Here is an 18,367-nt window from a genome sequence, read left to right on the forward strand (position 1 = left end):
ATATATATATATTTATTTGGCTGCATCAGGTCCCAGTTGTAGGACATAGGATCTTTGTTGCATCATGCAGGACCTTTCATTGTTACACACGAGCTCTCTAGTTGTGGCATGTAGGCTCAGCACTTGTGGGGTGTGAGCTAAGTTGCTCCATAGGAATCTTAGTTCCCAGACCAGGGATAGAACTTGATTCCTCTGCATTGTAAGGCAGATTTTTAACTACTGGACCACCGAGGAAGACCCCATTACTTCATTCTTTAAAACTGATGTCATTATAAGATACAAGGATATATTGTACAACATGGGGAGTATAGCCAGTACTTTATAATAACTATAAATGAAATATAACCTTTAATAAAGAGAGGTTGTTACTACTACCACCAACAAAAAACAACAAGAAAAAATAAAAAACAATTGATGTCATTGTCCTTTATGTTTCTCAAAGAATAATAAACCCAAATGATTTAGAGAAGAGACCTTGTGATTTAAGCTAAGAAGAGAAGCACACAGGATATGATGAAGTTTGGAGAACCTGAAACCATTAGGCATCCAGTGATAGATTTTTGTTTCCTTCTCCATTGTCTAGCCCATGGATGACAGTCTCATTGCTTTCCGAACTCGCTCTAAGATGCCACTGAAAGATGTTCCCCTGGGGCAGCTAGAGGCAGAGCTCCGAGCTCCAGACATCACCCCAGACATGTATGACCCCAATACAGCAGACGATGAGGACTGGAAGATGTGGCTGGGAGGACTTATGAATGATGATGTGGGGAATGAAGGTAACTGCTTTTGTTTGCATTTACTGTCCTCTCTGTCCATGGTCTCTATGGTAAAATTTTCATTAGTTAAAATCTTAAGGAAAGGGGTGTTTTCAGTTGAAATTTTGTATTTAACAATATACTCTAAATCAGTAGTTAAATCCCCCCTCCCTTTTTTCTGTTAGAGTCTTTTGGGGAATCTTTTGATTGCTAAGATTCTGCCTCTGAAACATAAATGTACATATAATTTTATATATGATTGCATGAGTGCATCGTTTTACTCAGAGACTATCGTGTTAGTTAAGATTCTTCCTGATGCAAGTGAAAGAATCCTAACTCTCAGCTTGCTGAAGGGCAAATGAAACCAGACTTTGGAAAGGGCAGAAAAACCTGCAGTGGAATTGAGGCATTGTTTAGGCCCACTTTCTCTCTCTACAGCTGTTATTTCTACTTCTTTTTGTCAGTCAACTCGATTCTTAAACCTTTTTTTCTACAAGGCTGGAAATATCATAAACACACCATTCACTTCTTGCTTTGTTCCCACATCAGAAGAAATCTCCCCTACAGGCTCCAGTTTGAAAAGTCCAGAGGAGCAACTCTGATTGGTTTGATCACATACCCACTCTCTTGGTGTTGTATGGCTTTGAGAGGAAGACTGTTTAAGCATGGAGGTCTGTGATTGGCAGCACCTCATAAACAGTGTGGTTGGGATAAGTAGTTACTCAGAAGAAGTGATAGTGTTTCCAGAAGTAGGGAAGGAGAATTGATCAGACACAAGCAACGTTGACTATAGTCATACGTGGTGTAAGAATCCTTGCTGCAACCCTTGTTTGTTTTAGAATATAAGTAAAAGTTCTTTCTTTAAAACAGTGAAATAAAGATTGTTAAAATTGTTTTTGGTGATTTTTTTTTAAGTGTACTATAGTGAAAATCAGGTATCATTCATCATTTTGTGCAGTGTTTCTATAAATGTAGAGGAAATGAGAGATTGCCTTAGTTTGTAGTGATTTCCAGATGATTCCTTACCCCTTTGAGAATGTGCTGAAAGCTATGCAGTCACTCCCCGGAAAAATGTCCACATCTACATACATGAAGCTTTTTTATGTCACTTTCTTTGGGAAGATTTATAATTTTCTTGAAATTCATTTATTGACACTTCCTTTTTCTATCAACCCATCTCAAAGTCCAAGGCTCACAAGGCTCAAAAACCTCTACAGAAAGAAATGAACAGGGACAAAGATAATTCTGTCCATTTTATAAAAGTCTCAGAAATTCATTGTGTTACTTTGTGTTTCAGAATCCATGTGTTATACTGCTAGAATCAGAACCCAGTTTAGTTTTCTAGGAGCATGTCTCAAAGAAGTCTCAGGGGGCATGAAAGCATTTTTTAAATGCATATGATACTTCATAAGCAAGCTCTTCATTTTATCCTTAGACCTAAGCTAAGACAAAATATCGGTAGTGGTTACGTCTCATGGCTTTATTAGTCCAGCAGCTTTGGAGAATCCCAGGGATGGGGGAAGCCTGGTGGGCTGCCGTCTCTGGGGTCGCACAGAGTCGGACATGACTGAAGCGACTTAGCAGCAGCAGCAGTTTGGTGCCTTAATTGTTAACACCTTGGTTGAAAGAGCTGAGATACTGGCTATTGAGGAGGAAAGGTCAGACTGGTTGGCTGTCACGATTTTGGGAGTTTGGACAGTGTTTCTCACAGACAAGGCAATGGCAACCCATTCCAGTACTCTTGCCTGGAAAATCCCAGGGACAGGGGAGCCCAGTGGGCTGCCATCCACGGGGTCGCACAGAATCGGACACAACTGAAGCGCCTTAGCAGCAGCAGCAGGAGGAGGACAGTGTTTCTCATAGTTAGTGTCTAGAATTTGAATCAGAATCAGAACGTGTAAGGATGTTTGTGTTGGATGGTGTTAAGACGTAAATTCCATTCCAGGGCCTTGCCCTGTACCTACTGAATCAGAATCTCTAATGGGTATCATCTAGGGATCTAATTCTTGTGTATCTTAAAGATTGGAAACTACTGGCATGGGAGGAATAGAAGAGTATGATAAGGGTCAATTGAAAAAATGGAATAATGGTTAGTGGGGAGGGTGAAAATCTTTTCTTTAAAACAGATTTTTTTTTTTTTTAATATTTAGAACAGAATTGTTTTGTTTCCTTAGTAGGATCTATTTAAAAAAAAAGAGAATGAGAAGCCAGTAACTAGGGTAGATTTAGAAACCACATCTAACAGCTGAGTTTAATGAGTGCTGGTAAGTAGGAAATAATGCTAGATATAGATCACAGTACCAAACTTCAGCCATATGCTGGTTTATTTTTGTAGTATTATGTGGTTATTTTCATATGTTCCTAGTACCATCTGCTCTTCATATTATTAAGAGTGTCATTTGCAAAAAATAATGTAAGAGGGCTACTAAAGGAGTGGGCACACCAAATTGAGATCAGCTGGGCAGATGCTGACTCTGGGTGTTAATATGTCAACAGAGTAACTAGACCCAGAGGGTAGGTTCCACAGTCAAAGTACTGAAAGCCAAGCAGAACTGAGAAGAAACCTTCCCAAATGATTTTTCAGCATGTTGACCAAATGAATTCTCTGAGAATATTGGCTGGCCCACTTGTATGATACAAGCAGAAGCCTTCTTTGTAGATCTTGCACCTAAACAGATGGGGGTCCAAACGTGTGTGCAGTATCCATTTGATATAGGCTTTCTCTGGAACTTATATTATTCACAACATTTGTAAAGAATCTGCTCTAAAGAGGCTTACATAGAAAGTACTGTAGAGATTAGGAAGACAGGATTCCATTCCCAAGGATTTAAAACATTTTTATTGGGGAGATAACCTATAGATGGGTGAAAAAGACTTCACATTTAAATAACTATATACAAACAATGCAGATTTATATATTGTAAACAGAATAAATGTTGAGTAAGGAATATCTGGTTAGCTAACATAACATTGTATGTTAATTATACTCCAATAAAAATTTAAAAAGATTATTAGGTTAGATTGGGGTTTATCAGTACAGATTTTTCAGTGATGGTGAATCAAAGATGTGTATGTATATATTTTTATTTTTAATGAAAGATACTCATTTGTTGTGAAAAATCAAAACATTATGGAAGGGCACAAAGTGAAGAGTTCCATTCTTCAGTGTTTATTAATTCTTTCTGTTTTCTTTGTATCCAATCAAGCACATATTTATCTTTTTTTCCATGAAAGGCATCATACTATACATGTTACCCTTCATCTGCAGCTTGCTTCTTTTACTTAATATAATTTAGAGATCTTTCTATTGTAATGTGTACAGATCTCCCTCTTCTGTGTAATGGCTGTACAGTGGTAAGGTGTTTTTGTTTTAATTCAGTGCCTCAGTTGCGCTAGCTGCATTTCAAGTTCTCAGTTGCCTCATGTGATTACTGTTGTATGATGCATATGTATGAGAACATTTCCACCCTTGCAGAAAGTTCTGTTGGATGATGCTCATCTAAAGTTGTCTTGGGGAAAATTTCACCTTAATATAACAATTCTGTATTTTATTGACTCCTTCACCATTTTTATTTAGCAGTCTGTAGGGAAAGAGCAAATTAGCCAAGATGGTGGTGGTCAGGCTCTCTTGCCCCACAGCCTCTTGCTCTCGCCCCACGTTTTGTAAATATATGGTTATGTAACAGCTGAGGTCACGTAAAACACTGCGCGTCACGATGCACCTTCTTGGTCATGAGCCACTTTTGTTCTGTAAACACATAAAAGCTGCCCCTAAAAAGCCCCTGAGGCTACATTATGACTGTGTGTCAGTTGTGTCAACCATGAGAGAATACAGTGTGTCTGCTGCTTTGGCTGCTGTGCCAGCCGGGAGAGAATAAACAGTGCAGTTCCTATGACTCCTTGAGTTTTCTTCCAGTGTCTCTGCTTGCGCCTTGCCTACCCTGTGCACAGTGAGGAACAGCAAGACAATTGGCATAGTTGACAGGATACCCAGGAGGTAGAGGAGCCTGTGTTACCAGGTGGCCACAGTTTTCTCGGTGTGGACCCTGATGGAAGACTGGGAAGTGGTGGGTAGTTCACCAGATAGCATTGAAAAGGCATTACAGGTGGTGAGTTCCCATTTGCCTGACAAGGTGGCATGGATTGCCGCTGGCACTGTGGGGTGGATTTTCCTAACTGCCTTGAAGGCAAATATGGCTAGTGCCCTCTGTGATGCCACGCAAGTGTGCCAGTTGCAAAGGCAAGAAGAAGAGTTGGAACCTTGCATGTGTATGCTGAACCAAGAGATGTATGGCCCTGAGGAGCCCAGTGCCTCAGACCATGAGGTGAGGGACGATGATGGTGAACATCGTGAGACCTTTGGTCCCCACTTGGCAGCAAGGCCCTATTTACGGCAGAAGGTGAAACATGAGCAGCTTATGGCCCAGGGGGAGCATCCTCAAGGGGCCCCCAGTGTGACTGGTTCACGATCTCCTTCAGAATGGACTGGTTGGATCTCCTTGCAGTCCAAGGGACTCTCAAGAGTCTTTTCCAACACCACATTTCAAAAGCTCAATTCTTCGGTGCTCAGCTTTCTTCACAGTCCAACTCTCACATCCATACATGACCACTGGAAAAACCATAGCCTTCACCAGACGGACCTTAGTCAGCAAAGTAATGTCTCTGCTTTTGAATATGCTATCTAGGTTGGTCACAACTTTCCTTCCAAGGAGTAAGGGTCTTTTAATTTCATGACTGCAATCACCATTTGCAGTGAATTTGGAGCCCCAAAAAATAAAGTCTGACACTGTTTCCACTGTTTCCCCATCTATTTCCCATGAAGTGATGGGACCAGATGCCATGATCTTCGTTTTCTGAACGTTGAGCTTTAAGCCAACTTTTTCACTCTCCTCTTTCACTTTCATCAAGAGGCTTTTGAGTTCCTCTTCACTTTCTGCCATAAGGGTGGTGTCATCTGCATATCTGAGGTTATTGATATTTCTCCCGGCAATCTTGATTGCAGCTTGTGCTTCTTCCAGCCCAGCGTTTCTCATGATGTACTCTGCATAGAAGTTAAATAAGCAGGGTGACAATATACCGCCTTGAGGTACTCCTTTTCCTATTTGGAACCAGTCTGTTGTTCCATGTCCAGTTCTAACTGTTGCTTCCTGACCTGCATGTAGGTTTCTCAAGAGGCAAGTCAGGTGGTCTGGTATTCCCATCTCCTTCAGAATTTTCCACAGTTTATTGTGATCCACACAGTCAAAGGCTTTGGCATAGTCAATAAAACAGAAATAGATGTTTTTCTGGAACTCTCTTGCTTTTTCCATAATCCAGAGGTTGTTGGCAATTTGATCTCTGGTTCCTCTGCCTTTTCTAAAACCAGCTTGAAGATCTGGAAGTTCACAGTTCACGTATTGCTGAAGCCTGGCTTGGAGAAATTTGAGCATTACTTTACCAGCATGTGAGATGAGTGTAATTGTGCGGTAGTTTGAGCATTCTTTGGCGTTGCCTTTCTTTGGGACTGGAATGAAAACTGACCTTTTCCAGTCCTGTGGCCACTGCTGAGTTTTCCAAATTTGCTGGCGTATTGAGTTTGCTTTGGGGTTACACAGGTGCAACAGTGGGCTGATTTGTGTGAAGGTATACTGTATTGGACTAAAGACTGTGTCCTGTCTTTAGATCTAGCTGTGTCCTCTCGCAGATTTAGAACAGTGTACTGTGAAGGCTGTGTCCTAGATTTAGAACAGGCTTCTGTGAAGGATGTGTGCCATGATGTGTTACTAACTTCTGACTCTCTTGCAGATTTAGAAGTGTGAAAGCATTTGGAAGGAATCATGTGGGTGGGCTGTGAATGCTGCAGAAATCCCTCTTTGAATGGGTGGGCCTGGTGCCTGTGGGTGGTTTTGCGGGTACTTAGTAAAAAGCCCTGCAGGGGTGGAGTTGCCCCTGTTGAGGCTTTCCTGCAGTCTCACAAGGGCAGATGGTGGGCTGGCCATGGAAGGTAAAGGCACTCCACATGCAGTGGGTGGCTATTCTAGCCCCATGAGGCCAAGAACTGCAACATGAGTTCCAGGTGACACCGGGCGTTGGGTTTTGCTCTGCATTGGGGATGTAACTGTTTGTTGTAGCATCTACTGCTGTGCAGAATGTGGGATCGAGGGTTGTGTTAACTCACCAAGGGTGTATCGTGGAAGATGGACTGCACATGGATTGTGAGGCGAGAGACCCTGAAGGGGTGGAATGTAAGGAAAGAGCCGATTAGCCAAGACGCTGGTGGTCCGGCTTTCTTGCCCCACGGCCTCTCTCACTCGCCTCACGTTTTGTAATCACACGATTAAGTAGCAGCTGAGATCATTTATAGCACTGTGCATGTATGAAAGATGTACCCACTTGGTCCTGGGCCACTTTTCTTCTGTAAACACATGAAAGCTCCACCTGAAAAGCCCTTGAGGCTGCGTTATGGCTGTGTGTTGACGGGGTCAACCACGAGAGAATATAGCGTGTCTGCTGCTGAGGCCGCTGTAACAGCCTGGAGAGAAGACACACGTCTGCAGTTCCTATGACTCCTTGAGTTTGCTTCCAGCTTCCCCGCTTGTGCCTTGCCAACAATGTGTGAACAGTGAGACAGAATCTAAAAGACATGATAGCATCAACATTAGAGAAAATTATGAGGGAGAAGAATATCTGTATTTCTGTATTCTTATATAACAAATGTTTAGTATTTCGTGTAGTTTTAGTTGTTTCTGAGTCTTATTGTAGGGATATAATTTCTTCACGCTTATGAGTGTTATATGAGTGTTGTGTTGTCCTTTTGTCATGTATATGTTGAACATGTATATATTGCTTAAATTCTGCATGTATCTTCTATCTTATATTAAAGCATCTTAATTATAGTCATTCCTTAATTATTGGGAATTGGGTTTTGTTTTTTTTTCTTTTACTGTCAATGCCTTTGTATAAAGAATTTTGCAAAAATATTATTTTAATGAGATGCACTACTCTGAGTTTACTGAGATAAATTATATGTTCACTTTTTTGACTTTGGCTGCATTTTGAGAACTTTAAATCTTGTTTGGAGGAAGGAAGGAACTTAGCTTAGTGGGGAGAATAGGTGAGATGAGTCAGCTGTGGGAAATGATCTATACACAGGCACTGAGGAAAAGAAGAGTAAGTAGTTTAAAAACTTCAGAATAGGGAGTTCCCTGGCAGTCCACTGGTTAGGACTCGGCCTTCACTGCCAAGGGCCTGGGTTCAATTCCTGGTCAGGGAACTAAGATCCTGCAAGCCACATGGTGTGGCCAAAAAAGAAATAAAAAAATTTAAAACTTCAGAATAAATGTGCTTATAGGAATAGATTTCCTGTGGTGCTGAACATCTTAATATTCTTTAGAGATATGAGTTTACAGTTGAATAAGTGTCTGAAACTTTTTTTTTCCTAGATGAAGCAGATGATGATGATGATCCGGAATATAATTTCCTGGAAGACCTTGACGAACCAGACACCGAGGATTTCCGCACTGACCGGGCAGTAAGAATCACCAGTGAGTCTGTGTGTGTTATGAGTCCTGCTCTTGACTTTTCCACATCTAGCTTTGTTTACTTTGCAGAGTTTTGAGGGTAAAGCAGCCCACTCAAGACATTTAAGCTTCCTCTGCCTATTTATTTCTATAATTCTTTACATTTGCATCTATATTCAGGAATCCTGTCAACATCCCACAGTCATGTATTGAGTCCAGTATTTGGCAGTGATTGTACCAAAATGAGTACGACATGGCCTCTGCCTGTAGGATGTCAGCTTAGTAGGGGGATACAGACAGGAACAGTTACAGTACAAAGTCGTAGGTGCTCTAATAATAGCTTATATATTGGTGGCCTAAAAGAGGGTATAGTGTCCTATGTATACCATGGCTTGGGAAGTGACTCACAAAATGATTCACCTTAGTTTAGAAGGAGCAATAAGAAGGTTTTGGTGAATGGGGGCAGAGAGGGATTTTGTAAATAGAGTTTTTGCAGACCATGAAATTATGAAACAGCAATACATGTATTTTGAAAATAGTAAGTAGTTTGATTTAGTTATCTGAGTTGTGGTAGAAAGTTAAGCAATGTTCAGTTCATGGAGAACCTTAGATTTGATTTTTAATCTGTCAAGAAAGGTCAAAAAGTTTTAAGCAGGAAATCAATAGGAACTGATTTGGATTTTACAAATATTATTTTGATTTAATGCCAGTTTAATGTATTGATTTTGGTGGGTAAAGAGCAAGATTGGAGGCATGGGAAACAATAACTTGGCTTGAGTCATTAAAAAAAAAAAAAACTATTCCATTGCTGGTTTGCTAATAATGGATAACATGTTTCAGGAACTGTTGATTTGTATTGAGTGTGTGCAAGTCCCTGTGCTTGGATAATATATACCATATGGTGAAGGTAAAATGTTGGCTTTTGACAAGGTTATGAAGAAAGATTTATCAGTATCCAAAAGTATTTATTATGTACCTAAATAATGTAGGTCTTTGTGTTTTGTTGCTTTAGTTCATCTTTCATATTGTTTTTGAGATTAGAGTGTTATTTTCTTTATGAAGGTCTTCCATTTATTTTGGTATCTTATGACAGTTAAGGTTAGAAGAAACATTGAAAGGAAAACACCAAGAATCAAAGAGAAAGTGTAGAAAAAAACGGCTTGAGGATTTAGATTTTGAGAAAACTGTGAAGGATTGTCTAGGAAAGTATGAGAAAAACCAAGAAAGTCTTGTGTTTCAGGAACCAAGGGAAGAGTCAAGAAGGAGTGACTGGTCCACAGTGTCATGTACTGGTGGTTCTGAAACCTTATTTGCTTGAAGCAGAAAAGTAGGAGATTGCATTCCAGTTTAGTTCTCATCCTGGAATACATTTGCCTTCCCCTTTTGTTTGTCTGTGACTTTCTTCAGTTGACCTCAAGAACTTGGGGGCTAGGGGTGCTAAACCAGTGTGCAGTGAAAAATCTGACTGGAAGTTTTGACTGTCCCTAAACTTAACTACTAGTAGCCTCCTGTTGAAGGCTTAGCAATACAGTAAATAGTCGATTAACATGTATTTTATATGTAATGTGTTTTATGTACTATATTCTTAGAATAAAGTAAGCTAGAGAAAAGAAAATGTTATTAAGGAAATCATAAGGAAGACAAAATACATTTTTATACTACTGTTTGATCCATACTGCCAAATGTAAGTTTGTGTTAATCTGTTCACAAGATGAATCATCTGTCAGTATCTACATCAATATTATCTCATATGACACAGAATACTGTAGACATACATGTCACAAGCACTGGATATGAAAAATGAAAAGGTAGTGTGAAAAAGAAATCGTGTTTATTTACTGGTGTAAGGATTCATGTATTGATAATGAAGAAGCAGCACTATGATGGCTTGATGATAGCCCAGTGTAACTGATAGGATTGCTTCACAGTACTCTTGCCTATAGATAAATGAATTGTTATGACATACAGTGTTACAGTCATTAAAAAACTATGATGATGGCATCAGGTCCCATCACTTCATGGCAAACAAAAGGGGGAAAATTGGAAGCAGTGACAGACTTTATTTTCTTGGGCTCCAAAATCACTGCGGACAGGGACTGCAGCTATGAAGTTAAAGGATGTCTGCTCCTTGAAAGGAAAGCTATGACAAACCTGGACAGCATATTAAAAAGCAGACATCGCTTTGCCGACAAAGGTCCGTACAGTTAAAGCTAATGAAGAAGCAGCAGTATGATAGCTTGATGTAGTGTAATTGATAAAATTGCTTCACAATACCCTGATGAAAGAATCGTTACAAAATTTTTATGGCATACAATATTACAGTCATTAAAAAAAACTTAAGATCCTGCCATTCACTCCCGTCACTTCATGGAAAATAGAAGGTAAAAAGTGGAAGCAGTAACATTTTTGGGGGAGGGCTTCAAAATCACTGCAGATGGTGACTGCAGCCATAAAATTAAAAGACATTTGCCTTGGAAGACAAAATATTAAAAAGCAGAGACATCACTTTGCCGACAACAGTCCATATAGTCAAAGCTCTGGTGTTTCCAGTATTCATCTATAGATGAGTTGGACCATAAAGAAGACCAAGTGCCGAGGAATTGATGGTTTTGAACTGTTGGGACTGAATGGAGATCAAACCAGTCAGTTCTAAAGGAAATCAACCCTGAATATTCATTGGAAGGACTGATGCTGAAACTGAAGCTCCAGTACTTTGGCCACCTGCTGTGAAGAGCTGACTCATTGAAAAAGACCCTGATACTGGGAAAGATTGACGGCGGGAGGAGAAAGGAGCAGCAGAGAATGAGATGATTAGATAGCATCACTGACTCAGTGGACATGAATTTGAGCGATCTCTTGGAGATAGTGAAGGACAGGGGAGCCAGAGGTGGTACAGACCTTGGGGTCGCAAAGAGTTCGATACAACTTAGCACCTGAAAACATTACAGTCATATTCATGAGCAGGATTGGAAACACTGTTAAATTTTTTATAATCGTGATAGATTGATACAGGGTTTCTTTAATTACAAGAGAGAGGCATACTGCAAGATAATGTAATTTTTTAAAAGCATAATTATGAATCAGTAATAAAACTAACACATAGTTGAAAGTGAAAGTGTTAGTTGCTCAGTCATGTCCGACTCTTTGCAAGTCCATGGACTGTAGCCCGCCAGGCTCCTCTGTCCATGGAATTCTCCAGGCAAGAATACTGGAATGGGTTGCCATTTCCTGGGATCAAACCTGGGTTTCCTGCATTGCAGGCAGATTCTTTACTGTCTGAGCAACCAGGGAAGCCCTACCACATAGTTAATTTTATGTTCTATCACTCACTTTATGCCTATGTAAGGATAGGTTACAAGTCTTGCACAAGATTTTCTAATACTTGGGAAATGATAATGATGATGACACAAAAACATCTCATACACTTCTTGCCATACAATTATTGAATATTCACACAAAGGCAAACACATCCACCACAGAGAAGTTTATTAACTGTAGGCATGATGACTGTTTACTGTTCATTAAGTCATAGTGGATCATCATAAGGGCCTTTGTCTTCTTTGTCTTCACATTGAACAGCTGAGGAGGAAGAGGAGAAAGAAGGGGGTTGGTCTTGCTCTCCCAAGGGTGGCAGAAGCAGAAGAGGTGGTGGAGGAGGAAAGGGTGGCCAAGAGTGTAACTTTATGGAAATACATTATAATTTCTCTCTGACTTTTTGCTTTTTCATTTCCCTAAATCTGTGTCTGTATGGTCCAATCCCTCTCCCCACCATATGCTTTGGTTTCAGAGTCTATATATCATAAAGGCTTCATGTGAAAGAAATCAAAAGGAGTCTTGAATAATCAGAACTCTTCTGCCAGATTGTCTACTATCAGTTTGTTTTCTGACACAGCTTCTCCTTTGTCTTCTTGCTCATGGTCTGGCACTGGTCTGGAAGCATTCCATCAAGTCATCTTCTGTTAATTCCTCTGGTGTGGTGTCTGTTAGCTCTTGAATTTCTCTAAGATCCAAAAGTTGAATTTTTACTCCCATGTTTTTTGGGTTATATTCACAATCTCATCATTTCCTTGATTGGCTCTGTTGTAAATCTTGTGAATTCATGCATAACATCTGAACACAGTTTTCTCCAGTGGGGAGTTATTGTTTCAGGTTTGATGGCTTTCTTGGGTTTTTCTTTAACAGCGATGGCATCTTCAATAGTGTAATCCTTCTTCCAGACTTACATTCTCTTCATCGAGGACTCTTTTGTAGCATTGATAATCCTTTCCATAGAGTATCATGTATAATGAGGCTTAAAGATCCTTATAACTGCTGATCTGAAGGCTGAATTAGAGACGTGTTCGGAGGCAAGTTGACCACTTATGACACCTTCAGTGTTGAATTCATTGGGCTCTGGGTGTCCAGAGGCATTGTCCAATATCAAAAGAAGCTTAAAACACAAGGTATTTCCTGACTTCAGGGACAAAGCATTGATGAAACCAATCCAAAGAAAGGGCCTTCTTTTTTGTATATCCAAAGACTGGTAACTCCTGTTTATCTTTTTCTTTCAAGGCTTTGGGGGTGAGCAGCTTTATAGAGAAGGATGGTCCTGGTCATAAACTAGACCATAGTCTCTGGTACATATCAGGCAATTTAGCGTTTTCTTGTAATGTCATGACTGTGCTTCTGGACTTCAGCTAGTAACAGGAGGTAACTATGAAATTATTGCAGAAGTACAGTATATGCCACAGTTAATTTTATGCAGTTACTATTTCCTACTGAATCTTTATATTTGTGTTTCTCTGAGTGGCACTTTGTGTAGTCTGCGTTTGCATAAGTTTTGATAAATTTTAACTTTCAGAGTCGATTTGTGTATATTTTAACGATAGTTAATGATAAAGTAGACTAGTATCTACATATAGTGTATGTGTTCACGACATACCTCACTTTCTCTTAAATGTTTCATATTCTAGACTGCGGTTTGTCTGAGAGTTTTTTTGAATTGTTGCACATCCCCTTCCATTTTTCCAGTAAATTTATTGAAAAAACTCTGCATATAAGTGGACCCACGTAGTTCAATTCCATGTTGTTTAAAAATCAACTGTAATTTCTCAGTAAGATCCTCCTCATTGATTGACTTTCTTGCTTTGTATTCCATATGATTTAATATGTCCTTTTTAATGCTCATCTCTCTCATAATTGCTTATTTATATCTTGTCTCCTTCATTAGACTGTGAGTTTCTCATGATTTTTGTATTATTTATTGCCTTTGAGCAAGTGTTTTTCACAGTGCTGACAATATTTGCTGAAGAGTAGACTTTTCTGGGATGCCTGAATGGAGGGTCCTCTTTTCTAGTCATAGTGTTCTGTGATTGTAAGTAAAAACTGGGATAGAATTTTAATTTTGTTTCTACCCCTTGTTGTCTTACATTATCATGTTTAATTACAGTCCTTTTAAAAGGACTTATGTGGATGATAAAAATTTAAAAATAAAGAAGCTTAGAATCACAGAGTCTGGAATGCTTCTGTGATTATATATGTTTTTCTCCCACTTAAGCATTTGTTCATAGCTTCTCTGATGTGACCTTTCAATCTGTTTGGGAACCTCTGGTGACAGGGAGTTCTTCAATTCTGCAGATGCTGTGTCCTGCTCTTGAACACCTCCTCAATTAACATTTTCCTTACTAAACCTGAATCTTCTGTATGTCTCTGTTTTTCCTTTGTTCCTAAAAATTGTAACTTACTACCAAGTGTACATAGTATAGTATGTTTCTTTACTATGTTTTTCTTTACTATGCTAAACATACCAAATTTCTTCAGTTCTCTAAATGTTAGACTTTCCACACTTCAGCACCCAAGTTACCTTCCTCTGGATATTAGCCTTTATATTTAAGAAAACTTCTCCTATATTACATGTTTTTATGAAACTTTTCAAACATGTGAACACCCATATACCCAGGCTTCCCCGGTAGCTCAGTGGTAAAGAATCTGTCTGCAGTACAGAAGTTTCAGGAGATAGGGTTCAGTCCCTGGGTTGGGAAAATCCCGTGGAAGAGGGTATGGCAACCCACTATAGTATTCTTGCCTGGAGAATCCGATGGATAGAGGAGCCTGATGGGCTACAGTCCATAGGGTCGCAAAGAGTTGGACACGACTGAAGCGACTTAGCACACACACACGCACCCATATACCCAACCACCTAGCTTCTGCAGTTAAGTTTTCATATATTAACTTAATTATGCAGCTCTCCATCTATTTCTCTATCCATCTGTTAATCCTTGTTTTTTTTTTAAAGCATTTCATAGTGAGTTGTGGATATCTAAACATTTTAGCATGCATATCATTAATTAGAACTCAGTATTCTTTACAGATTTTCTTTTTAGGTAATGTATATGTACTGTAGTATAGAAATCTTTAGTGTACCATTCAGTGAGGTTTGTCGTGCCTCTTTGTTAGGGGGGTGTACTCAACCCCTAAACAGACAGAGATTCATCACCCCAAAAGCACCTACTTGTCCCTCCAAATCAGTCCCCACATCATCCTCCCTGGTGAAACCACTGTTCTGTTTTCTTATATCATAGATTAGACTTGCCTCTTTTAAAACTTCATGTAAATGGAATCATAGTATGTGTTCTGTTATGTAAGCATCTTTCACTTAGCATGATGTTTCTGAGATTCATGAATATTGCTTGTATTACTTAATTTCCTTCCTTTTTATTGCTGAGTAGGAGTCCAGTGTATAAATATACCAGTTTGTTTGTCATCAGTCCCCAGGTGTTGATGGACACCTGGGTTCTTTCTAATTTCTAGCTATCTTGAATAAAGATAGCTCTGACCTTTCTTTAAAAGTTTAGTGGACAAATGTTTCTTATCTTTTGGGTCAGGTCTCTAGGGGAGGAATCATTGGTCATAAAGTAGATCTATACTTAGTTTTCTGTGAAATTGCCAGACCTTTTTTCAAAGTGTCTTTCCTTGCACATTGTTTTTAGAGTTCCAGTCGCTGCACATCCTCACCAACATTTGGATTTTATTTTTTTAATGCCCTCTTGAGAAGGGCTTTTATAGTGATGATCACACTCTGCTGTGATTCAGTGATATGCCTGCCTTCTTGGTCACAAGCACTGTTTTGGAGCCATTGTGTCATATTGATCTTTTTGTGCACTTAAGAAGCTTATTTTTCAAAATCCTAAATGTAAGACTTTTAAATTTATCCCCATTATATTTCATCCAATTAATTTGAGAAAATGAGAACTCTGAATCTGTCATCTGTTGGTCTGGTGATCCCTTTTAGCTTTATGTTATTTGCAGATTTGATAAGTGTGTTTTCTGGGTGTTTTAGGTTGTGGATGGGATTGCTGAATAGTTCAGGCCCAAAGATAGAGTCCTTTGACACACTACTGGAGACTTCTCTGTTGATTCCATTCAGTAGGATAGGCCAACAGACTATGAATTTATCTCATTATAAAATCATCTAGCTTACGTTTTTGTTTGTTTTCTCACTAGAATTTAAGCTTCATGAGAGTAAGTTTCTGTCATATATCTGAGCATCTAGAACAGAGATTAAGGCATATAGTTGTTCAATAAATGTTTTTAAATGAATGAGTGAATGATGGATATTAATACATATGAAGATTTTGTCAAAAGCCTTGCTGAAAAAAGCTTTCTTTGTTTTCTTGAAATTTCCTGTATTGCAAAATGAAATAAACATGTGGCAACAAAATACTGTTTGGCTTTTTTGCAGAAAAGGAAGTGAATGAACTGATGGAAGAGCTGTTTGAAACTGTGAGTAATGATCTTTGAATGAGAGCTCTGGATACTAAAGCTCTGGATTCTATGCTAAAGAGCTTTGGATTCTTCAGCAAGCTCTGTCCTTTAGTCTCAGGGCCCCTCTCTCCAGAACGGTGGTCTGACCAACCCATTCTCCTTTTAGCCCATCCAAGAGAGAATGTAATGACAGGAGATTTTGGTAACTAATAAACTTTGATTATCCATATCTTAGTAAAGTTTTCCTTAAGCTTTTAGATAGCCTCTTCAACTCTCACATGATAATCCTTAAAGATTGCAAACTAATTTTAGATTATTCTGAGCACAGATAATTCCCTTTCTCGTACATTTCTCTCTTGAAAGATAATCTGATCATTTTGAGTTATCTGTGGTGTGTCTTTACCACTACAAGGTGATAGACTGAGAAACTTTTTTTCTGGCATAAAGATTATTCCATGTGCAGAACTGTTCAAGCCCAGAAGTGAGAGAGATTCCAATGCAAGCTCTTTCTATGTGCTAGCATTATTGAAGTTCTGTAAACTAGTCTTCATTTTCCCCTGTCACTGTTGGAGTGACTTTTACATGCCCATTCCCCAGGAAAATCCTTCTTTTTCTTTGCCCTCAGTTTCAAGATGAGATGGGATTCTCCAACATGGAAGATGACGGCCCAGAAGAGGAGGAACGTGTGGCTGAGCCTCGGCCTAACTTTAACACCCCTCAAGCCTTACGGTAGGCTAACCAAAGACCTTGAGACCTAGAGTAGAGGAAAAGTGTATGTCTGAGAGGGAGTTTTAAGAAGTTTTGGTTGACAATTTCCCATCCCTGACTACCTGTTGTTACTGTTATAAGGATGCTGAGCCCCATGGGGGTGTTGGGTATGAAGTGAATAATTCTCCTTCTTATGGGGCAGTGCAGCTCTAGACCAAGCTGTATCTGTTTGGGAAGGGAGAAAAAGCAGTAGCTGGCATCCATAGCAGCTTCTCCAGGGGAGTGGTGCTGGAGAGGTGTGTAGGACTCTGTGTAGCCAGCCACAGAAGCTACCCCAAAGTTTAATAGCCACTATGTCCCTTTTGTTCTTCTGTTTGCTGTTAACATCTAGTAAAAGTTAATGAACCTTCATTAGTCTCCAGGGCATTAACTGAGCCAACCATGAAGCACCTGCAGTACTGCCCTGGAGTCTGAAATATGTTTACTGTCCTCTTCACATGAATTAGCACTTCTGTTGTCCCACCCAGAAGGTAGAGGCTTTAATTTTTCCCCCTATATTTGTGAGGAGTTTGCAGAGTTCATCCGTACTTTGTTGTTATCTATTCGGAGTAGCAGCATACTATCATTAGGTACTGGCTAGATGTCAGGGTATGGTTTGTGCCATGGGTGGAACAAAGCAAAACCCAAGGACTCATAGCCTTTAATTAGTCCTGTGCTTTAACTGGAGAGCTCTGGATCCATCTGAAAGCTAGACCTTCAGGTAACGTGCGATTTAGTGAAAAAGACAAGGTATACTAACCAATGTGTAAAAGTCAGAAGCATCTCCATTACATTAAATACCATAATGTAATCACAGAAGAAATCTCAAGAGTTCCTTTCCCCCCGCCCCAGGTTTGTTGAGTTATAATTGGCAGATAAGATTGGAAAGCATTGAAAGTGCACAGTGTGATGATTTGATATACATATCAATTGCAGAAGGATTTCCCCAATGAAGTTAATTAATACTTCTGTCACCTTACATATTTAGCTCTTTTTTTTGGAGAACATTTTCAAGATATCTTAGAGTCTGTATTTTGACCCACTTCTCCCAACATTTCATAGAAAAAAATTCTAGTGTAGCAGAATAGAACCTAAACACTTTTTATCATGGGATTTGATCAGTAAACATATTTCATTTCCACTATGCACCTCTGTGTATGAACTTTAAAAATTTGGGAATTACATAACTACTTAAAAATTCTTATTCCAGTTCGGTTACCTTCTGATATTCAGTTGCTCTGCTTGGGCTGCTGCTGCTTTTTTTCAGCTGGAAATGCTAACCTAGCTTAATATTTGAATAATGAAAATATCACATGAAAAGTGCGTTAACTGTGCTCCCCTTATTAACTGTCCATCCAAGTAATTCTTCCTAAAATCAGGTGCAGGCTCTTTCCCTTATCTAGCTTTTTTCCTGCTTCTGTGCTTCTGTTCCTCTGCTAGTTATGCAAATAATCCAGAGTTTTTAGTTCTCATTAAAACTGTATGGAGGACAGTCTCATTCTTTAGATTTTCACCCTGTGCCTGTCCATTCTTGCAGTAAATACTGTAAAAAGAAACATAATTTTTATCCTCAGAGACTATTGAAAAAAAAAATTATCATTTAGCTATTGCTACAGTCTAGAG

At 39.3% G+C, this 18,367-nt stretch overlaps 1 protein-coding gene across 5 annotated transcripts in view; it reads left to right on the top strand.

The window, feature by feature from the left end:
* The window catches only part of GON4L (gon-4 like), a 122,342-nt gene that overhangs the window by 77,885 nt on the left and 26,090 nt on the right, over window positions 1–18,367 (top strand). For 3 of the 5 annotated variants that reach the window (XM_040230315.1, XM_040230314.1, XM_040230316.1), the window contains exons 11-14: window positions 584–776; window positions 8,177–8,278; window positions 15,975–16,015; window positions 16,623–16,726. In XM_040230315.1, coding sequence (XP_040086249.1) covers window positions 584–776; window positions 8,177–8,278; window positions 15,975–16,015; window positions 16,623–16,726 — 440 coding nt within the window. The remainder of the gene's footprint in view (window positions 1–583; window positions 777–8,176; window positions 8,279–15,974; window positions 16,016–16,622; window positions 16,727–18,367) is intronic. The other 2 variants (XM_040230317.1, XM_040230319.1) reach the window with 2 other exon arrangements.

The sequence above is a fragment of the Oryx dammah genome, unplaced genomic scaffold (genome assembly GCF_014754425.2).
Source record: "Oryx dammah isolate SB20612 unplaced genomic scaffold, SCBI_Odam_1.1 HiC_scaffold_28, whole genome shotgun sequence".
NCBI classification, from domain to species: Eukaryota; Metazoa; Chordata; class Mammalia; order Artiodactyla; family Bovidae; genus Oryx; species Oryx dammah.